General features: G+C 37.5%; 4 protein-coding genes across 5 annotated transcripts; 1 reads left to right on the forward strand and 3 right to left on the reverse strand.

The window, feature by feature from the left end:
* Positions 1–587: 587 nt before the first annotated feature.
* tmem50a (transmembrane protein 50A) lies at positions 588–4,270 on the reverse strand. Its single transcript, XM_056760261.1, has 7 exons — positions 4,188–4,270; positions 3,431–3,546; positions 3,149–3,261; positions 2,876–2,943; positions 1,955–2,047; positions 1,616–1,682; positions 588–1,290 (listed from the first exon to the last, which is right to left on the reverse strand). Exons 2-7 carry the CDS (start codon positions 3,530–3,532, stop codon positions 1,245–1,247), a joined length of 489 nt encoding a protein of 162 aa, XP_056616239.1. The 5' UTR covers positions 3,533–3,546; positions 4,188–4,270; the 3' UTR covers positions 588–1,244.
* Positions 4,271–5,285: 1,015 nt separating this feature from the next.
* Positions 5,286–7,317, reverse strand: mgst3b (microsomal glutathione S-transferase 3b). The gene is made up of 4 exons (XM_056761123.1): positions 7,043–7,317; positions 6,811–6,933; positions 6,130–6,202; positions 5,286–5,703 (listed from the first exon to the last, which is right to left on the reverse strand). Exons 1-4 carry the CDS (start codon positions 7,166–7,168, stop codon positions 5,603–5,605), a joined length of 423 nt encoding a protein of 140 aa, XP_056617101.1. The 5' UTR covers positions 7,169–7,317; the 3' UTR covers positions 5,286–5,602.
* A 362-nt stretch (positions 7,318–7,679) lies between these two features.
* On the forward strand, positions 7,680–11,225 carry rsrp1 (arginine/serine-rich protein 1). Of its 2 annotated transcripts, XM_056761122.1 has the most exons (6): positions 7,680–7,945; positions 8,518–9,087; positions 9,225–9,388; positions 10,679–10,756; positions 10,854–11,017; positions 11,108–11,225. In XM_056761122.1, exons 2-5 carry the CDS (start codon positions 8,526–8,528, stop codon positions 10,986–10,988), a joined length of 939 nt encoding a protein of 312 aa, XP_056617100.1. In that variant the 5' UTR covers positions 7,680–7,945; positions 8,518–8,525; the 3' UTR covers positions 10,989–11,017; positions 11,108–11,225. The 2 variants fall into 2 exon arrangements, 1 of the variants encoding a protein (XP_056617100.1); XR_008908360.1 differs by lacking the exons at positions 10,679–10,756; positions 10,854–11,017; positions 11,108–11,225 and adding an exon at positions 9,838–10,138 and having other exon boundaries at positions 7,682–7,945; positions 9,225–9,686.
* A 3,779-nt stretch (positions 11,226–15,004) lies between these two features.
* syf2 (SYF2 pre-mRNA-splicing factor) lies at positions 15,005–20,602 on the reverse strand. Its single transcript, XM_056760004.1, has 7 exons — positions 20,505–20,602; positions 20,068–20,166; positions 18,130–18,255; positions 17,846–17,963; positions 17,110–17,200; positions 16,572–16,670; positions 15,005–15,456 (listed from the first exon to the last, which is right to left on the reverse strand). Exons 1-7 carry the CDS (start codon positions 20,520–20,522, stop codon positions 15,291–15,293), a joined length of 717 nt encoding a protein of 238 aa, XP_056615982.1. The 5' UTR covers positions 20,523–20,602; the 3' UTR covers positions 15,005–15,290.
* Between the last annotated feature and the right edge of the window lie 1,577 nt (positions 20,603–22,179).

Raw genomic sequence — 22,179 nt, forward strand, 5'->3', positions numbered from 1 at the left:
AGTGGCAGCAGACACATAAAGTGGAGCTTTTTTTGCCACACAATCACACTTATAAAAAACATGACCAAATAACGTATCATATAAATCTAACCTCATGAAATTAAATGGAATTCATGTTGTTTATCTGTGTATGAGTTTAACAATCAGAATAAGCTTTATACATATTTACAGTCATTTTATTTGTTTTAAACCCACAGTTGAAAGAAGTTTTGCTATTTTCTGTCAGAAAGAGGTACAGGGATTACGTAAAAATGTTACATTCTTAAATGCTTAGAAAAAAATATGTTAAAAGACGAGTCTATTTCTCTGACCGAAATAACTTATTTCCCCGCAACCACTGAAATAATAAAAATTGTGCTTCTCTTAAAACATTTTTACACAGCCCCCCACATGGTAAACCAAACATTGAGGCTGAACTTAAACATCTCCACAAAACAAAATATTTAACCAGAGCCATGGAAGGCCCTCGGAAAAGTTAAAGAAATGTTGATAGTGAATGTACGGTTTCCTAGTCACAAAATAATAAATCAGTCATAAAAGTTCTATGTGAGTATAATGTCTATAAAATAATTTTTGGTAATCATAAATGGTTGGAATATTCATTTAATTGTATTGATTGTGGAAAACCTGTATAGAAAATACATAAAATGGGACTCATAAAAAATGCAGGCAAATATGGGTGTTTTCAAATCCTCACTTGTGTTAAGCATTTATATTACACAAATTTTGTGTTTGATGAAAGTCAAGATTTACATGCAATTAACAACAGAAAAAAAACGTATAGTTGGAAAAATATTTTTTGGTTATAACAGATTTCGTCTATGTGCAGAGTGAAAGCGGAAAATCACAGTTTTTTGCTAATTGATAATGTAATAATATGGGTTATGAAGTGAGATTCATACTATCAGCTCTGTTGAGCATATTTAACTTTGTGTCAATCTATACTGCAGCAATTTGTATTTTCTCAAAATTGGTAAACACAATGCCGGTGCTGATTCTAATCATTAAAATTACAACATGTTCCAGAATTGGAATCTTATTGTATACTTGAGAGACAGAAGAGTGTGGACTTGATGCATTTCTTTTTCACTTTGCACTCGCTTTGGCCACACAGGAAATAAGAAAGAAAGGAAAAAGGAAGATATTTAAGGGGTAATAAAATAGAGATAGCCAATAAGCAGCAATAAGTCAGAGTACAGAGGAATTATGTGTTGATGGACTGTGGGATTTGACGGAAGGTATCATCACTGCCATAGGTCTTCAGTTCGTCCAAACTTGAACACCAGACCACTGCATGAGAGACAAGGTCAACCACAAATCAGTGTTCAAATCACAAATTTTAGTGTGTTTTATATATATCCAGTATTCATGGAATCAATTCTAAAATATGATGCAAGACAGCGTTTTCCACATTTTGATAATGTAACCGTACTGAAATGGATCTATATGAGATATAAACGGGTCAGTACTGGAGATAATAAACTGCATTTTAGTGTCATAGTGATTATAAACAGCAACACAGAAAAAATTGTAGCTTGAAGAATACACAATAAGATCACAAATTACAGAGGCAGGTGAGGAAGTGACATGTATTCCTTGCAATTTCCAGTCTTACCCAAAGAAGATGAATGCATTCTGGAAGAAAACAGCAATACCGGGATACACTGAAAGATCCTTTTGTTCTGTTCATCATAAAAATAGAGAAAAAAACTGTATTAGAAACTACATAAAATACATATTTGGATTGTTACACTTACAGTAAAGACACATGAAATTCACATGTGCAAAAATCAAATGTGAACACATGTGTTTTTGGAACACTTTTGTGTTGATACACAGTGCATTTCCACCTGCAATCAATGGGAGTACATGTAAAAACCCATGTGATCACATGTGTAAAACCTGTGAAACGTGTGTGTCTTTTCTCAAAAAAATGAAGAACAAGGAATCTTACTAGTCACAACAAAACCCCCAAACAAAATCCACATAGAGGCGATGAGAGAGCCAAACGCCAACATGAAGCCAATGAAGAGCCAAACTCTGGCACCTAGACACAGATGACAACATTTTCATATCAACATTTTTCTACTTTTTGACAAAAGTCAATAAAAAACATTGATATTTCTGTATTTGCTTTAAAATGGCAGAAGATTAAAGGATTTAGCAATTCAATAGTATCAGGTTAGCTTAGGTATGTAGCAGTAATTCAACTTATTGAAGGGTTCACATACAGTAACTAATATTTAATTTGGAGCAGTCGTGGCCTTATGGTTAGAGACTTGACCTTCTAACCTAAACGTTGCTTGTTCGAGCCACAGTACCAGCAGGGATTGTAGGTGGGGGGAGTGAATGATAAGCGGGCCGGCGGGTAACGACTGAGGTACCCTTGAGCAAGGCACCTTACCCTACTTGCTCCCCGGGCAGTGATGCTCTACTGCAGTGATAGCCCCTGCTCCGGGTGTACATGTGTTCACGACTTGCTGTGCGTGTGTTCACTACTCTCTGGATGGGTTAAATGCGGAGGTCACATTTCGGGAATGGGTCACCATACCTGACAAATATGTCATTTTTCACTTTCACTTTCCTCACTGCTGTGTGTGTGTGCGCACTGGGAGGGTTAAATGCAGTGCACAGATTCCGAATATGGAACGCCATAATTGGCCTCACATCGCTTACAATTTCACTTTAATGACTTAACGACAGAAGTGTTCAACTTTATGCAAACAGACTGTTATTTAAGGGAGAACTATTCCTTTATTTGAATATCCCAAGCAAACTCAGTGCAGTTATATTGTTAAAATTCAGTTCAAATACGTTGTTGAGAAGTTACACTACACTGCTTTCATAATGCACACAATATGTTAAAAACACATACCTGTTTGCCCCAAACAGCCCTCGCTGTAGCTGTCCCCTCTCACCTGACCATTTGACACAGCATTGATCCTGCAATCAAATACACAGGAAGTTTAACAATGTTGTCATGGTGGCAGTAGCAATAACGTTCTCGAAAAATCTAGGGCAGACCTCAAAGATAAGAGCGTAATGTGTGTCACGGTCACAAAGATATTCTGTGTAAATACAGTCAAAACAGAGACTTTGTTCCCCTCCTTTGAGGAAGCAAGAGAGAATCAAAACAGGTATAACTCACATGAGAAAGGCTATTGTTGCTATGACTCCACACGTGTGGTATGCATGGTGAAACTGTTCCTCTTTAGGGTACATAATCGCTGCGTCAATGATGATCCACCAGCCTGTGAAGAACTGCATTTGCAAGAAAAATGGAAATCAGTAAAAAAAGGTAGGCTAAAATTAGAGCTAAGAATTAAGCGCATACTGTGTGATATGCTTACTGTATCATCATCATTGCTTGAAGAATAAAAAAACTAGAGACGGTCAAAAAACAGGACTATACACCATCATGAAAACATACCAGAACTCCAGCTGCGATGGAGGCAATAGTGTTTCTCTTCTCACTCCAGTCCACATTACAATCACATTCCCCACACCTGATCCCATCCAGAAAGCCTGACATCCTTCTGATCTGACCTAAAACCACATGTTTACAGGATATAGCTTACATATTAGATTTTAACTTGCATAGTTTTAGTTCACTCATCATTTGTGAAGTCTGAATTTGTTGATCACGGATCATTTGGACAGCACTGTGATGGCAATGCCAATGTTTTGGGTTTAATTCCCAATGAACAAACACACAGATGAAAAAATGTACAGTGTAAATGAACTGTAAGTCGGTTATGATTATGATAAAAGTGTCTGCCAATACGAGGAATAAAAATGTAAGTGGTCGCTATGTCTGCGCATTTGAGACGCAACATTAGTGACTGCGCACATGCAGCGCGCTCATGATCTGCCTGAAACAAACACAAATGACACACAAAGGATTTTCCTCTGTCATGTTTACGACGAATGTATAAAGAAAAACACTTGTGGTATTTAACACAACGGCTTAAAACTACATATTCCCATTATGTCGTGCGAAACCGTCGAATGTTAAAGATGTAGACGCTTAATCCTTAATGTCCGGTCGGCTGCGTTTCTTATGCATATCTGCTTCATCGATCTTATTGATCCTTAAGCCCAATGAGTGAATACACATTTTGGAAAATATGTGAACGTATCAAGAATTGTTATTATTTGTCTCTCGCTATAGTTCACAGTTTTCTTACCTGCACTTTTCTTGAGTTTTTCCCGTGGTTCGCAGTTAGGTACAGATACTCTCCGCAGTCTTCCGTCTGAAACTGGCCTTAAGTTGCGCATGCGCAGTTGATTTGGAAAGCCAGCATATGTAGCGCGCTGTCATCTTATTTATTAACATGATTTCCTTATTTAAAAAAATTATATAAACCTCAGCATTATGAGATAGCAAAGTATTCGCATACTGTCGTCTTTAACTGGTTGTCAGTTGTCAATTTGTAAAAATAAGAAAGTTTTGTCTCATAGCATCTCTTTAGCACTGACAAATAGCCATTGCAATGAAATGCACTGCAACTCTGATGCATACATTGTCTTTTTAATACATTTTTGTGGCTATGACTATTTCTCACAATTTTTGTACATTTGTCCTATAGGCCTACATACTTTTTTTAGTATTACTGCCTGGTTTCAGAGATAGTCTAAACTGGAAAAATAACTTGGCCTGACATATCTTAAAATTTGTCAGTGTCATTGTTTTGTCCCAAGATGCAGTTATATTTTTTTCTATGGTATTTTTATAAAAGAAAGTTAGAAATCCTAATTTCACCAAGGCATATAGTCCTGGCTTAAGCAAAGCCTTGTCTGTGAAACCGGTCCTAGTGTACATCTACATTTGGATTTAAAACTAAATTTGTAAAACTAGTAAAATCGTAAGAGTTTAGATTATGAGAAATAGGGAGATTTTAAATTGCAATACAATTTTGTTTTAACCTACTTGTGCTCATACTCTCATATTTTGCGCTGTACATTTGTGCTACGGACATTTATGATACCTTAAATCGTATGATGACGCGGTCAATAAAATAACAGACTAATGCCATTTATAAAAGGAGGACGCCTAATGGAAGGGAAAGAATATCATACACTCAAGGGTGGACTCTTTAGATAGTGTCTAAAATCACTAGAAACATTGTTGAAAAATAATTTAACCCCACAGCTTGTCCTAAAATCTGGCATAAGCCACTTTAAAATAAATTTATTTACATAAATCCCAGTTCTGTGTGCTTTGAAATATCCATTGCGGTTATCAAAATGAGATCAGAAATGCAGGACAGAGCTTGACACACAACTCAAGTGAATGTTTATGAGGCACTTGCAAGCACACATAAGGCTTATTAAAATCTCACAAATTTTATTGTATATCTAAATTCATTGCAAAAATGACATGGGAAAGCAAGAAAAGACAACAGCATGTGTACATGAAAATCTCCAAACACCAAACAGTTAAAAAAAATTGTTTACATATTCAACAATATGTAAAATTACAAGACAGAAAACAATGCAATTTTGAAAACGATAGAAAAGTTTAATGATAATAAAACATTGAAATCTACACTATATGCGTCAAGTTTAGGTTATATGTGTTTTTTCTTGGTGATGAGTGCGTTTAAAAGACTCCAAGCAGCGTAAGAGCCACAGAGATGGAGAGAATTATGACTCCAAACAGCCCGATGTATCCATATGCACCATACATTCTCTTAGCGGGGTCTGACACAGAGAAAGATATAAAGATATAAACACATATATATCGGTAGTGCCACACTCTGGACATTTTAGCAGTTTTACAATGGCTTTAAATGTGGCTTATTCAATTAACAACAATTTTCATCTAAACCATCTAAGTTTTACAGTGCTTACTTCTTCACTCTATAATTATGTGATGCCGTTTTTGCACTGACTTTGAACTCATTTGTCATTAATATGTAATCTACTGGTTTGTGTCACTTCGAAAGAGGAAATAATTTAATGAGCGGTTATTACTGTTGCCACATGGTTATAAAAATTTGAAAAAAATAGTGGTGACATGCTTTAAACGTGACGGTATAAAATTCATAATATAGTTATATTGATTCGCGCTTACTCGCCATCAAAGTTTAAAAAGCTAAAGTATTCAATGTGTACAAATGAACTTACCGCCTGTATAGTAACCCCAGGCATAAGAGAACCTGCTTGTCACCCAGATGACCCCTAACACAGAGGCAACAACCTGACGTGGGAGATTAAAGTGCAAGTTAGGGTTAAGTTGGATAAAGGGTATTTAAGAATATGTACAGTATTGGCTCTTTTTTCTTCATAAAAGCCCATTTCTTTAAAGGAATTGTTTACCGAAAAACAATTCAGTCACTTTATTGTCATCTTCCTACATACCATTCAAAGCCTGTATGCTTTTTTCATTTTATTCGCCATGTCATAGACATACTTTTAATTTACAATGCCCACACACTTGCATGCAGGATGTAAATATCTCATCGTTAAAACGTCTACTTTTGTATAAAATTTATTTTCTGCAGAGAACTTTTTTTTAATTCCTGTAGTTTGACAGCCCACTATGAACTGTCTTAAAAATCTTCAAAAAGTTGAGCAAAATAATAAATAACACCATAGGAAGGACATTAGAGAAACAAATATTATGAATCATCAGCTGTTTACCATTTAAGCCAGTGACGTTACAAGATTGTTGTATACAGTGCGTGACTCACAGAGACTATTATACAATTTCTGATGTTACAGAATCACCATTTAATAAATGTCTTAATTGAAAATGAGGCAAGAAGGTAAAAATCCAGGTAATATTTCCAGGAAAGTTGTACTCACAGGATACTCCAGTGCAGCGATGGTCTGGAACACAAGCCACTGTGGATACACCTCGAGCGTGTTCTGATGGGCTCTTTGGACACAGTTGAATATTTGTTCCTTATCGCTGTACATGGTGGGATACTAAACACAACATGCGAACAAACAACACACATTAATAAAGCATTAAAAACCAGCTGAGATTCCATCCAAAATTATAACATCATGCACTGCATTTGAAGAGTTACAGCACCTTTATGCCAAATTTCTTCCTCGCACCACCAACTTTAATCCCGAGATACATCAACATGATGAAACTATACATATACACAAAGATTGCATAGCCAAAGTTAGCCGGGAGCAGGTTCTCAACAACCATTTTGAAATGCAACGATTAGGATCTATCTTCCGTCTAAATCCAGAACAAGAAATTCGTCTTTTATCTGTAGGGAAAAATGCAAAATCATGCAGCTCACGCACGGAGACTTATTGTGTAAAGGGTGTTTGCTGGTGGCCAGAGTGAAATCTACACATTCGTGTCCTCGGTATTGTCTAACAAAGTGTTTAAATAAGCAAATAAAGTGGTAAATATGTTTAAATGCTTTGGTTTCATTGATCGTGGGTGTCGATTATGAATAAAGCGATTAGGTAAAATTACTGAATGAAATGATTAAAGATTAAGTCACCTTGATGGTAGGGAGAACTTTCTTTGTTTAGTTGTGGACATGAAACAACATTCACTTGAAAATAGATTTAATAATTTATATATATTTGACAGGAACTTTATATTTAAATAAAATATCCGATTGTTTTTTGTCAGTGTTCATATGAGGAATGTTCTAGATGGTTTGATGACGTCAGCAGTAGTTTTATTTAACAGTCTGCGCCTGCGCAGGTTTCGGCCATAACGTAACGTTCGTGAGACGCGTAGGTTCGCTTCAGATCGCCGTTGGTCATACAAAAATCTTCTTTAAGAAGCCATCTCTTAACTAACTGCATATTTTCAAGCAAATAAACACCCCTTTCGGTGGAAAACAGTGTATTTAGATTTTTTGCGGTGAAGTAAATTGGTTTCTGGGTCAAATTCGTTCGAGGATTGTCGAGCGTTTCCTCGCATTTTTCATCACTTTGGTGCAGTTGGATCAAGTCAGTGACGGTAAGTTAATTGTTACTTTTGTTTAATTTATTTATTTGAACGGTTAATAAACTGTCTGAAATTAATTGAACGTTAATCAATTGTATTTCTCTATAAAACGAAAATTAGTCAACGGCGAGAAATGCTCTGGGAATTTAAGAAATTAAGACCAAATATTGAAAAGTTAACCTTTTAGGATACAAATCTTGAATACGTTGTTTGACATTTTGTGTTATTTGATGGCTTTGGTCAGATATTGCCACTGCCAGTTAACTGTTGTTCTGTGGAATGTTCTAGAGACGCTTGTGTAATTTGAGGAGAGGAGGCGGGGTCTCCGTTACGTCAGCTGACCTACATCTATTTCCGCACATTTTCAATAAAAGCTGATATCTATTTGTTATATTTGCACCAACATTTTGTTAAGTAATAATAATAATAATTAGTAAAAATATGCTCTGCAGCTACTACTGTTCATAAATGTTTTCTTATGTTTTTGTCCACTTTGTTTTGTATTGCATTTTCAATAACAAAAACCACAATCTTTGTGACAGTGTTTGTTATTTGATGTGTTTGTTGGTTGTGTTTTTATGTAGGTTTGATCATGAAGGTGGAGGCAAGCCCCAGTGTGAAGCTCATCTTTGATCAGAAAGCTCCATTAGCTCGCAGCTCCTCTTGCTCCAGCAGCAGCAGTGACAGCTCCACCTCCAGCAGCAGAGGGAGCCATTCCTCCGGCAGGTCACGGAGGTCATCACGGGGGCGTCGCAGATCACCATCCTCATCGTCTTCTTCCTCACGCTCCCGTTCTCGCTCCCGTTCTCGCTCTCACCCACGCTGCCACCGGGTTTCCAGCCACTCACGCTGCCGCCACTGCCACTATTCTCCCCCACGCCGTTACCGTGCTCACTCCCGCTCCTACAGCCCGTCCCCAGAACGATCATCTGGTCGCAGACGCTATCGACAGCGCAGTCGCTCCAGCTCCCGCAGTCGCTCTCCAAGTCCCTACGGCTACTCCCGCCGGTCATCCCGCTCTCCTGTCCATCGGAGGGGTGGTAGATTTGTGGGTAGGAATCGGTGCCGGTTTTCCCCCTCGCCCTACAGGTACAGATCTCACAGGAGCCGCTCCCGGAGCCAGGAACGCACTGCCATCCGTCTCAGTCAAGCAGGTAAGACTTCAGAGAAGCAGAATCTGTGCACTCACATGTGAAAGTTTTCTGACCTTCATTTTTTTTCATTTAATGTCTTAAGAATCTTTTGCATGTCCAGCTATGGTATTTAACTAATTGGTGTTTTAATATCGTAGAGAAAAAGTATCTATTGGATGTTGCTAAAACAAATGCTGCAAGGATTCTGGGAGTGCAAAACTTGGAGCTGCCAGCGAGCTTGAAAGAGTTGGAGGAGCAAGAAGAGAAGAGATCTTCATCAGTTCAAGAGAAAAGGTTCAGAGATGACTCAAAACCAGCACAGGTGAGACTCGCACATGCACCTGGCTGCCATCAGATCTCCAGAACTTGACATGAATGCAGGTTAAAGTTGAATTATATTTGCATGAACATCTTGAGCTCTATACATTGTTCCAGTTAATTTGTAGAATACAGTTCTCACCTATCCATTAAGTGGAATCTGGGGACGTTGACTAACTCAATGAAACGCAACTTAAGTATGAATGCGTCCAATTTGGGTTACATGTAATCTGTCTCCTCAGACGTGAATGATTTTGCCTGATGGATTTAATGGAATGATGAACAGCTCGTATCCGGATTAGGTAACAGTGCACGCTGAAGAGTATGTACTACTGTGTGTTGGAGAGTGTGAGTGTGTGTGTTTGTGCAAGAACGTGGTCATTAATCCTCTCACTGTGACGAGGGGCGGCATTAGCTTCATATCTTTTGTTTGTATCGTTTCTGTTCCTGTAGAGCTGAACTCCTTCACCCTTTGGACAAAGAGGGAAAGAGGGGGTGGTCACATGACTTGAAAGACACCAACTTTAAGTCTTAAATTCACAACTGCAAAGGTTAAGTAAATGCCATGTCAGTGGTAGAATTGTGTTGAAAAACTGAAAAAACACTTTTAACAGTAATATAAAACCAATGTTTCTGATTCATCCAGAAGATCAGCCACTTCCATACAATACATATACTGTACAACTGTTAGAATGGCAGGCATGTTTGCTGATGGTTGAACTGGTTTGTTTGATAATTTACCAGTTTTCCTCTGTTCAGTGTTTGTGAAGACCAGAGAGAGCTTACTCCACTCATGATGGATGGGGTTTGGAAACACAATTTCATTATTTCGCTCAGCCTAGTTTTTTCCTCTTTTACTGTGTTCAGACGGGCAGCAGAAATCTGATTATTTAGGCACATCAAACTTATGTGGTTCGAAATCATTTCAGTCGAATATTTTTCCCTAATTTGGGTTGTGCTTTTTTCCTTTGTGGGTTTACTGACAGTAAAAGTTAGGTGCAGTGTGAACAAAGGTTTTCTAAAAGCGTTTTCATTTTCTCTTGTGACGCATACTAAACTTGTAGTCTCATAGCAAATTGAAAAAAACAAAACGTATTTGAGTGTTAATGTCCTTTAACACTCAACAGCAGGTCAGAATTTGTAATACAGATGCTAGACTCTCTTCAGTATGTATCTCAATTACAGTCTTGAGTGCAGTTTAACTTAAAGCTGAAGCAATGTGCTAGCCAGTGAGCTTTACATTAAATTGACAGTGTTATTAATATCACCTTTTTCCTCCTTGTCTTCTTTCTAGGTAAACCATGATGATGATAGTGGTGAAGGGACTTCTCACGCATCACCCAAAACAAAGCCACTTACCTTCAACATCAATGTAAGTTGTTAAGAAACATTAGTCAAACTTAATGAATGTATGGATAAACTAAAAAATGAATATATTAAATGTATATTTTACCTCGTTCTGTTCACAGAATACTGTCGCCAAACCTTCAAACAGTCCAATGCTCAATGACAGTAAGGTAACATCAAGAGCTGACAGTGTGGGTGACAGGAAGCCGTATGGCCGGTGGATCCCCATCGGCAAATCATCTAAAGGCAAACACTGAAACCAATAGAACAGTGGTGTTAAAAGACTGTAAATATTGTATATAGTTTGTGTAGTTATCACTGGGGTGGGGGGAGGGAATGGGAAGAAACTGAATTCATGATAAATGTTTTCTTTCAGATATAAAGTGGGTTTTGTTGGAAGAAGGCAACAGGATGTCAAACAGGTGGGAAATTGTGTAAATATTGTGTTTTGGGGTTTGCGCTGTGGATATTCTAAATAAAGAACACAAAATAATCTTGGTTGTGTGTGCTCTTCATTGTGGCTGTGTAACGACGTTTCCTTGAAACGGGTACAATACAACTTAAAATTTGATCTAATACATTTTTGATGAAAAATACTTTTTAAATTGCTACATTTGTGCCATACCCAGATCATTAATCACGACATTAGGTATAGAATTCATAAACTTGAACAAAACCAGCAAATTTGAGGGGTTTCAATTGATACATTTTTGACAATTGTGTTAAACTCATGAAACCTTGAAGTAAACATTTCACATTGAAAAAAATATTATAATTGTGATAAAAACGACAAGCAGATCAGTGTAACAATAAAATATTACATTCAAAAAGCAAAATGTCACAAGTTTGAGGGTTTCAATAATTTTTTAAAAGGTGGTTGAATCTCATGAACCTTGATGTGAACGTTTCACATCTGAAAATATTATCATAATGGCAATAAAAACCATAAAAATTGAGTGTGATATGAAAATAATACATTCAAATGATTGAACATGGATTGTTAAATGCAAAAATCCAGTTGTAACAAACCCCACTGAAAGAATTTCCAAAGGTTTTTCTATTTTGAGCTGGTCTTTAGTGTCTGTACTCTTGGTGGCGCTGTCTCACTGTCTCAGTCAGACTGGCAAACAGCAATGTATTACAAGCTTGTGTAGAACATATACAAATTTTACAAGTTACTACAAACCAGATTTACAAGCTTGAAATTTCTTACATTTAAAAAATTAATGTAAATAAAATTGAATATGAAATGTATTCGCCTGCTGGTTGTTTTAAAAATCAAACACTAGATGAGTTAATCTATCTCTCAGCTCTGGAATGAAGAATCACCTCCTAATTCTGATGTTTGGTGTGATCTGCCAACATGCTGTTTTAAGACTAAAGAATATTTCTTCTCATCTCAGTAATGACACCTTGCTCATTCTTGTCCATGTGCTTCTCTCAGGCGTTTGATGGTTTTAAAGAATTACAAACAGCTGTGTAATAAGACGTTACATGATCTAGTCGTTGTATTGATCATGAGATGCTGTCTACAGAGGTTGGTTTGGCTTGGGCACAAGTAAAGGTCTTTGTTTACGCTCCAATAGACTTTTTTCTCTGTTTTAAGCATCTATTCAGAGGTCGTGCCAAAACGTCTGTTGTTCTGCTGCTGCACTTTTTGTGAAATCACAACATTTTGCCAAGTTAGTCTTACAGGGTTGAATTTTAAAATAACTATCCCTATATATATATATATATATATATACTTGAATATATGAGCATAAATGATATTTCAAGTTGTGTAAGGGTACCATTCACACGAAACGTGTTAAAGGGATAGTTTACCTCAAAATGAAAACTCCTCTAATCTTGACAATGAAGATTTACTGTCTTTTCTCCGTCCTTATCACATATAAAAAGAATGAGAAACATTTTATAATCTCACTGGCAGTAATGATTGTGACTGTGTTGTGTAATCCTACCACAGATTCCGATGAAGATTGTTTTTGCAGCCCAGAGAGAGATGTTACCATTCTGGAGGATCTTTGGCCAATATACATTTAAATTCATTTTGTAGGTGTATTTCTGTAACACTGTAACACCCATTTTTGATTTAAAGATTTAAAGAAAGAAAGTCAGTCGTACAGGTTTAAAATGACACAAGGGTGTTTGAATGTTGACTTTTGATGACTTTTCATTTGTGGGTGAACTATCCCTTTAAGATTTTCATTACTAACCCTGTAGAATCTCTGGGCCTTAGTGAAACTTCATCATATTCTGAAATGATGCAATATTCAAACCAGCACCGGGATTATTGATCCAACAGGTTTTCCTGATCTCAGATCAGATATCCTCGCCTGGTCTGAGGGTTGGCCACAACATTTACACATAACACCTGGTATATGGAGAGGACTATACTAATATCAAAAGTGCACGCACACGCATGAGTGCAGGTCTCTTTTCTATTCAAACACATTTTCCAGAGCCCATCTTAATGCTCCAGCTGTTCGCCAATGAGAGACACCAGAGGCCCACGTCTGGAGAGCCTGGCACAGCCACAGAGAAATCCTGAAGACTAAAAAAAGAAATCCACAGTGAAAAAAAAACATGTGATAAAGAAAGACATTGTTTACCACACACAAGACGTCTTTTCATTACAGCTTGAGAAAATTGGCACATGTAACCGCTCACAGGCAAAAATCTATTTGATGTTTAATTTGATGTCTGTGATGCTCCGGATGCCAGGCGGTGGTTTGAGCTCATCACATGACGATAATCTCTAAATCTCCATTTTTCCTAAACGTTCACTGTTAACATGAAACTTTCTAATATCGGCACAATTAAAATACAATAGGCTATATCAATTATCAAGATGCAGACACGTCACAAAATTACAGCAATGGTTTTATATATTTAACTATAAACAATTATAACACTGATTCTTTAAATGACACATGTTTATACTAAATATACTATTCCTTTATGTTATCATTTAACTAAACAAAAATCTTCCCGTCCAAAAACAAACATTTATTCACACCATGTGGTACGAAATCTGTATATAAGTCTTCTTTGAAACACAAAAGAAGATATTTTGAGAAATTCCTCTGTAGCTTTGTGATCATACAATGGAAATCAATGGGGTTCAATGTTGTTCGGTTATCAACGTTCTTCGAAATATCTTTTGATGTGTTCTGCAGATGAAGGTCAAGAACATCAAAATACATTTTAAAGTTTTTTTTGACGGCCTTGATGTTTAAACCTATAGAGCCAAATTGTAACTGATAAAATCTGTGGTTTTCTTTTGTTCCTCAACAGAACGTTCTTCTGCAAGTAACCAGGTTTGAGATATTGTTCAACTATTTGTAAGGCCATTGGGATTGGAAACAAGCATTAGTCGGACAAGATGTGTCTTTGGCAGATGTTTGTCACTCTTCCCTACCAGTAAAAAACACCCAGAGCGGTATTTCATTCATGACTACAGCAGTTATGGATTGTGGCGTGTGTATTTTAGGAAAAACTGTTGAATGGCATTCCTTCTCAGCTCGTGTTCTCAATGGAAGCCTTTCTCTTTATTAGCAAAAAGGGCTTTTGGGTTTTGTCCGTATGAAGAACCGGCACACAAGAGCTTGACTCGAGCGGCTCCAATATCAAAGGGTTTGATTTACGTGGTCTCTTTTGCTTAATGACCCACAGGTAATGTGCCCACTGTGGTACAGTTTCCCATCAGAGAATATTCAAACGCATAGAGGAGCTGTAAAAAAAAGACCATAAAGTTACTTTTGTAAACTTCCTTTAAATGACCTGAGTGGAAAATGATAAACCATTTACTCATCTACACCACATTTGAAAGTTGTTTCATAAGAGATTTGTTCCCAAGCAGAGATAAATGACAGCTAGAAGATCTAGAATGATCTCTGATCTACTTTAAAGTCGGCTCAGGTCACAATGTCTCTTATGTCTCAACGCTTGAGGGCAACAAGACCTGGCGTCCGATGATGAAGATACAATAACTGAATTTCTGCCACGCATTTTCCCAACACGATAATTCCGCCAAAAGATAAACAATCACGTTTAATTCTCAGGATTCACCCTTTTTTCTTGCTTAATCACAGTCTCTTACTCACAAACATAAGGAAATCGCAATGTATTTTTTTAGTTTTGGTGCAGAACACACCTTATTTACTATCTCAAATCATTATCACTAAACTACAGGAGCAACTTCACAGCTGTGGAGTATAGTATAGTAAGAAAAACATCTGTCATATAAAGTTAAATCCCAAACTACAATGAATTGTGGTATGAAATTGTTTTTATTTAACTACTAGTCAACTACTGTGGAAACTGAATGAATTTAGACACACAAAAGCAGAAACACTGACAGAAAATGTCCACTTTAGCATTGCAGGTAAAAGTATTCATATCAATAATAAAACTTTCAACGATAGCATAAGACAAAAAATGTATTTCAATTTACTCCTCTTCAATAGGTTTGTCCACAACAGAGAACATTTGTTTATGACTTCTGTATGGTTGTTTGGCAGATGGAAAAGCGACATTCATAGCAACAGTTTCCTTAGTTACACGGCTGTTCCTCTCTCCAGGTTCTGTTTGATCTCTGCTGTGTATTTGCCGTAGAACCGCTCGGCCTTCTTGTTGAACTTGGCGTTCCTCTCGTTGATATAATCGATGTCGGAATCATCGTTGTAGGCACGGCGGCGACTGTATTTTGAGCGCTTTTCAATCCTAAAAAACAAACACACGAAATAACATGTTTATGCACAGCCAGACTTCACTCTTAATAATCCTCTAATATACATTTTAAGCCTTTGACAATATCAATAATTTGATATTTAGGTCTTTGTGCTGAAATGGCCTAAAAACATCAAGCATTCATTTCAAATAACTGCGGGCAGAAAAACTGTAAAAATCTAGTTCACACGAATCTAGAAATTGTTTGTCACACTGTTTTCCACAAAAGTAGCAAAATGAAGATTGACACAGAACTCTGCATTTCTAGGTCTCTAATATAAGGCAGATCTGACATTGACCGTGTTCAACTGTATGAAAGTCCAGATTTTCCTCCTTCTCTTGAAGTGTACAAGATGCTCTTGAATAATGCTGAAATAACAGGAATCATCAAGTTTTGCACAAACATTTGAATCAGTTTACTTAACCTTACTAACACTCATGTTTAACTGAAGATATTAAACGACAAGGGGGAAAAAAAAAATCATAAAAACAATCTTGTAATTGAATTGCTGTAAAAACCACGATATTCCCAAAGTTAATTTGCAGCAAAATCAGAGAATACAGAGGAGATATCTATTGGCCTAGCTTGCTTTAAAGCTATTCATTTCTTACAGCAGATTTTTGATACTGTAACAATGTCAGTTTTTAAACTCCATCAAAGAGATTCTGAAACTCCTAAACATCCCTCCCTCCCGCGCAAACACAGACGTTTCTTCAAAGATCTTCAAAGTGTGTGTGTGCGTCATGATCTGGCAGCCGTGACCCTGTCTAATGTCTCTCAGAAGCTTAAAGCAACTCCTCCGCAACAGAAGAATGCCATCTCACACATAAACAAATCCTCTTCAACACGCAGGCACGCAACAGCGCAAACACATCTGGACCAAGAAACACACACAACTCCCAGATCTCAAACAAACAGACCGGGTGAAAGCATTTCATATTCTGATGGAGAACGACAGAAGTGTGAAAGAAAAGACAAGGATTGATATGATAATAAACACACGGTGTCAGAACCTGTCGGTCAGGTGCTTTCGGTTGTGCTGTCTGCTTAACTCAAGTGGTGGAGAGTTCAGAAATCTTATAGATGCCACATGTAAACACACACTTACTGTTTCTCAACGTCCTCCACCATACGGTCGATGCTCACTTTAGAAGGGACGTGAGTGCCGTGAATCAGACTATTTGGTGTGGGATGGAAATCTTCACCGCTGAAAGCAGATAGACAAGAGTTGTGTAAATCAATCAGTTAAGATCAGAAATGCTACCTTCTGAGATATTAACATTAAACGGCTAGTCCACGGTTCTCCTGACTGTTATAAGAGTTTGACTTTGATTACTGAAGTCCGACCTCACTGACTTTCATTATATGAAGACCACATTTTGTGTTCCACAGGAGGAAAGTCATACGGGTTTGGAAGTACATAACCACTTCTTGCTTCAAAGAGACCTTTATTAAGCGTAGAAAAATGTTCACTCAGTTTAGAGACTTCACTTTTTAAAATGTTAATAATTTCCATGCCTTTTCCAGGTATTGTAATTACCATTTAAAATTCCCTTATATTTTTCCACTGGTGCCACAATCCTGCAGCCATAATGAATTTAATCCTTCCAATTCAAAGAGTCAGTGAAGGATAATGAATATCTTACCACTCTTCTCTCTGTTTCTCATAGTTGTCCATATCAGGCTTGATCTGCTTTGTCAGTCTCTGGTACTGTCTCAACTGGGCCTCAGCATACCCTACACACACACACACACACACACACACACATATGAATAAACACATCAAGCAGTGGGGGTCCGGCAAGGGAAAAGAGCTCTTCAAGGGAGAAGTAGAGGGAAATGATAATAATGACCAGAACCGAAGCTAAACAGGCGTGAAACACAAGCCCTGCATGTTTTCAGTTTCACATCTTTAATGTCACACATGGGCAACATATTCCGTCTTACTCTCAGCCAATAGAAAGCAGACGATCAATCAGGCTGCTCATTAACATTAACAATGATAAGTCTTTCATATTTGAAAAAAGAGGTGGATGGTAGATCAAAGATCTGAAGGTATGTAGAGTAATCAAATAGAATAAAAAAATAAAATAAACATGTGCTATATCTTTATTTGGACAATCCAGAAATTCAAGAACAAATATTTTATTAATTAAAAATGATTTATAATTTTTTCCTTGTATCATAGCATTAATTAATCATTTTATTATGGATTATCATAAAGGAAAAGGTACAAATATTTAAACTTGAAATATATTAAAATAAATAATCTGACATAGATTACTAACAAACATTAAACACTTAAATTAGAAACAAATGAACAGCACATAATTATCATCACTGTCACTTTCAGCCAAACAAATTCAGTCCAGCAGTTCCTACCTGAGAATCCTGGATCAGGGTTCCTCTTCTTTTTCTTCCTTGCCCATCTCTCAGCATCTTCAGCACTAATCTCCAGGAGCTTCACGCGGTCATAGTCCTCCCCACGCTCTGCACATTCCTGATACACACACACACTGCCTTTACAAGCTTCTAATACTCTTCTCTCTTAAACTGACCTTTAAAAACCACGGCTGTGCACATTTTCTAAACGGCAAAAGTATTGAAGTATTGAGTGAGTATTTTCTGAGCTATGAGTGAAATCAAACACAACTCAGGTGCTGTACCTTCTTCTTCTGGTCCACAGTGAGCTCATACTCCAGACGAGCTTTCTTGGCCTCCCAGTTAGATGGCAGCTTCAGTCTCTTGTCCTCCTCCACCACCTCCTGATGGTTCAGTTTACGAGCCTCATTCTACAAAAAAATATCATATTGATTATTGTTGGGCTATATAACTGCACTTATATATACTCAGGGCTCGACATTAATGCTTGTCCAGGACAAGTGAATGTTTTGTATGGGCAAGTAAGAGAGAATTTTACTTGCCCCACGGGATTCAAATTAAAAAAAAGTTTTTTATCTTTGAACAAGTCGTTATTGTCCTCGGACAAGTTAATCACAAGTTTACTTGTCCAAAGGACAACCACATGACAATGCCTATTGCAAGCCCAATGTACTGCACTTTTAATCTACCCTAAGGCTTCATGAAGTGTCTATCATTCTCGCTTTCGAAAGTATGTCAATATATAACTTCTCATTCCATTTCTCAAAAGCATTAAAGTGAGTACAATGTATGTTTTACGTTCATGAACATTTGAGAAAAACTGACAGTCAGTTCTCAAACTCCAGATAAAAATCACTAATTCAAATGATTGAATAATTCCACTCTTGAATGATGAATGTCACTCTTTAAACTGCACTGCGGCTGTGACTTCAGGTGAATTCAAGTTGATTGGGACACTTATTGACAGTGATAAAAGTGTCCGAATCAACCTGAATTCACCCTATGCACACACGACTACTTGAACACTTTTGTCAATGACAATAAGGCGGCATCCAAATACCCCACTTGCGGTCTTTGCGATTGACTTTTTCATGACGTATTTCTTGTTTCTGGCCCAAGTGATCATGTAGTATTTCTTACCCGATGGGACACACTAAGCAAGTGCAAACATATAATGTTAATGTATGTGGTGTTTCTAATTATGTGATAAAAGCAGTTCATAACTCTGGATTTATACCAATAAAGTGCGTGTAACTACATTTTATTACGAGATGATATGTCTAATTATATCGAAAGGCAGCATCAGCGCGATCAAAGTCGGACAAATGATCGGACCAGAATGCATTGCTGTTGTCAGGCGGCTGCACATTCTTGCGGTGCAGCATGAGCTCGAACACACCTAAAAAGTCTCATGATTTATCCAGAACGTGATGCATGATGGGATACACTTAGGCCCAGTTAACACTGCAGGTCTTGTTGCACAATTCTGATTAGTTTCCTATATCCGATTTACATGCTTAAACTTGCCAAACCGTTTGAAACATTGCGCATGCGTCAACGTGGGTTATTGAGCCAAGAATACTCTCTAGCCACCATGGACAAATGCAAAATGTGCTTGATTTTAGCTCTACGATACACAAGTTCGCCAAATATTAAATTGATTTTGAAGCGGAGGAAAAGAGCCATCATTGCAGCCTGCGCATATGCTTTGATTGTTAAATCCAATTGTTTAATGTCTTTGATTTAACCGCATCCACAAGTTCTTCTTCCTCATCACACGTCATAAAACTGTGGACAAGTACCAAATTGTCAACGTTTTAATTACGTACAGACCGCAATGCCTCAGAAAATCCGATCTGCCTGTTTACATGTCAGTCACATTGACACATATCTGATTTATTTCCCCATATGAATGAGGCCTGAAACTGATCTAGCAATATTCGAATGCATGCGTTTTTTTTCCTGTTTACACTATGATGGGTCACATCCGATCTGTGTCACATTGGAATTGGGTCACATTTAACTGGCAGTGTAAACGGGGCCTTAGTCCGCTCGGAAGCAGTATTGAAGATAATGTGGGTTAAGGGCACTGCACTTTGGCGTTTTTAACACATTAGACAGACCTACGATCTTACTTCCTGTCGCGTGCACGCGCTCTGAGTGGCCAAGTTCGCAAGTGGGGGTGTTTGGACGCAGACTTAATGTAAATTTGATCGTTTTACCCTTTTAAAATGAAGCTCTCTGAACTTCCTGAGCCTCTCCTCTCTCTTCTGTCCCGTTGAAGGCTCAGTAACCTCCTCTTCACCGCTGGCAGCAACAACCTGCACAAACAGGTCACAACATCTCATTCAAAAGGTGACAAAACATATCAACATAACATGCTCAAATGCTCAGCTGACTATGATCCGAACAGTGGGTCAAGTATTATTTAAATGAGTGACACAACACCTTTTGAATGTATTGTGTGATGAGGTAACGTAATAGTTACCTTAGCACTGTTAGCCGTGAGAATAAGATTATCATTTATAAAGCATTCGCGCTTACTGTTGCTCTAAATTTGTCATTTCACAAACAATAATGATTGAATCAACAAAACCAATAAAAAAGATGCAAGTTGAGTTGCTATTTAAAGTATATTTCATATCGCGTGTTTGTTTACCTCTGTCCCTGACGCCATTTTCTCTTTCTGAAACAGGAAGTGCGTCACGGACTTCAGACCGGAGGAAATTAAATGACCTAATAAGGAGTTCCTATCTCTTTGGTTCCTGGTCATCATAGCAAACGAAATACGGAGACAATTAAAGTAATAGATACATTAAAGTACAAATATATATATAAGAACAAAAACACAAATCAATAGACAATTTGAATTATGAGAAGCAATGAAGAACATGAAAATTTGAAAAACAATTATTAATTTTGCTGTATAATATGTGGTTCCAGCTGCTGCTATGTGCTTTTACCAGACATAACTCAAAGAATTTTGACAGATATTGTGCAATGAAATCATAGCCCCTAAAGTTAATTTGAGATGACTGTAACAGAGATTTAAAAACAAGGTATTGAGAACATTCTGGGAAATATCTCTTCAATGTGCTGCTTTAAAATCATCGTATAGAGCTGAACATCCAGCAATGAACGTGAGGAAAACTATTTCGAGTTGACGGCTAACAGAGTGAATGAAGTTCAAAACAATCAGTTCATGTGTGATGTGCCACTAACAGGAAGTCTATCCGCAGCTCATACAGTCTGTATAATTAAGTTCTATTTAGGAGGATGTAATGAACTTGAGTTTACAGTTCAAGATTAAAGAAAACTCCAGATCAGAAGCCACACGAATGAACTGATGTGCTTCTGCAAACCAGATGGAATGAAAAGCCAAAGCACCTGGCTTCAGCTTCATGAGACATGGCATCAGTGAGCTACAGAGCTTTTTATGGTATAGTTAGTATAACTATTGAATTCCATACATACAGCAGTCACGAAAGTGTCCGTGAACTGCTTACCTAAAAGTCAAAAAGGGCATTTAAGGCAGAGTCTGTGCTATACTATAGCTAAAGGTCATGGCTAAATGGGAAAATTTATGATCTGTGATGTGTGTACTTTAAGTTACAGCTGTGCATTGCCTTGAATGAACCGTGGCTATTGGCCAATCAGCATCCAGCAAAGGAAATATCCATTATATAAGCATGAATATATTTACACAATCTCTGTTGACTTTGATAATTTTACAAGACTGCCAAGGTCACGTGACAATGCTGTGCGGTTCAATAGCCAAATAGGTTTATGGTGAATACAGTCGCAGTATTCAGGATTCATGGATTGATCTTCCTTGATTAATTTGACACACACAGCGCTCAGACTAACGCTGGCGACACGTTCAGCTGCCTGACATCTGGGCTGTTACTCGTAGAGAAAACACAGCCAATAAAATCATTCCATTTCCCTAATTACTGTTTCTTTTATTTCTGCTGCCCATGAGCAGGAACTGGAACGGGCCAATCCAAACAAAAGGCTCGCTGCGGCAGCATCTGTCAGTCACTCACTGAGGGTCTAAACATGTTATTATTGTCAGCTGCCCTGCTTATTAAGCGTGAAAAACAACACGACACGTTTTAGGGTGACATTTGTGAATATTTAGGAAAATACATATGAACTGTTAGTGGTTGTTCAGTTCGAGCTCAACAGCCCCCACGTCAGCAGCAGCTCTGATTCTGGAGCTACTTATCCCATCTTATTCCAAAGCCATGAACTGATTCAACCGGCGAATCAGATGACAAGATCTGATTCAAAATAAAATTGTACATATTTATTAGGGCTATGTATATCATTTT

Source organism: Triplophysa dalaica, chromosome 11, assembly GCF_015846415.1.
Source record: "Triplophysa dalaica isolate WHDGS20190420 chromosome 11, ASM1584641v1, whole genome shotgun sequence".
Taxonomy (NCBI): domain Eukaryota; kingdom Metazoa; phylum Chordata; class Actinopteri; order Cypriniformes; family Nemacheilidae; genus Triplophysa; species Triplophysa dalaica.

What these genes read in the sequence shown, in the direction of transcription:
- syf2 (XM_056760004.1), bottom strand. An exon ending in CTGTGGACCAGAAGAAGAAG is followed by an intron (nt 17,964 to 18,129) that starts GTACAGCACCTG and finishes TGTGTGTATCAG; the next exon opens with GAATGTGCAGAGCGTGGGGA. An exon ending in GAGAAACAGAGAGAAGAGTG is followed by an intron (nt 16,671 to 17,109) that starts GTAAGATATTCA and finishes ATCTGCTTTCAG; the next exon opens with CGGTGAAGATTTCCATCCCA.
- tmem50a (XM_056760261.1), bottom strand. Translation starts at nt 3,532, where the DNA reads ATGTCAGGCTTTCTGGATGGGATCAGGTGTGGGGAATGTGATTGTAAT. An exon ending in GCAACAATAGCCTTTCTCAT is followed by an intron (nt 2,944 to 3,148) that starts GTGAGTTATACC and finishes ATTTGATTGCAG; the next exon opens with GATCAATGCTGTGTCAAATG. An exon ending in TGGGGGTTTTGTTGTGACTA is followed by an intron (nt 1,683 to 1,954) that starts GTAAGATTCCTT and finishes TATGATGAACAG; the next exon opens with AACAAAAGGATCTTTCAGTG.
- rsrp1 (XM_056761122.1), top strand. Translation starts at nt 8,526, where the DNA reads ATGAAGGTGGAGGCAAGCCCCAGTGTGAAGCTCATCTTTGATCAGAAA. An exon ending in CATCCGTCTCAGTCAAGCAG is followed by an intron (nt 9,088 to 9,224) that starts GTAAGACTTCAG and finishes TTAATATCGTAG; the next exon opens with AGAAAAAGTATCTATTGGAT. An exon ending in CACTTACCTTCAACATCAAT is followed by an intron (nt 10,757 to 10,853) that starts GTAAGTTGTTAA and finishes TTCTGTTCACAG; the next exon opens with AATACTGTCGCCAAACCTTC.
- mgst3b (XM_056761123.1), bottom strand. Translation starts at nt 7,168, where the DNA reads ATGGTTGTTGAGAACCTGCTCCCGGCTAACTTTGGCTATGCAATCTTT. An exon ending in GGAAGAAATTTGGCATAAAG is followed by an intron (nt 6,934 to 7,042) that starts GTGCTGTAACTC and finishes TGTTGTGTTTAG; the next exon opens with TATCCCACCATGTACAGCGA. An exon ending in TCGCTGCACTGGAGTATCCT is followed by an intron (nt 6,203 to 6,810) that starts GTGAGTACAACT and finishes CTCCCACGTCAG; the next exon opens with GTTGTTGCCTCTGTGTTAGG.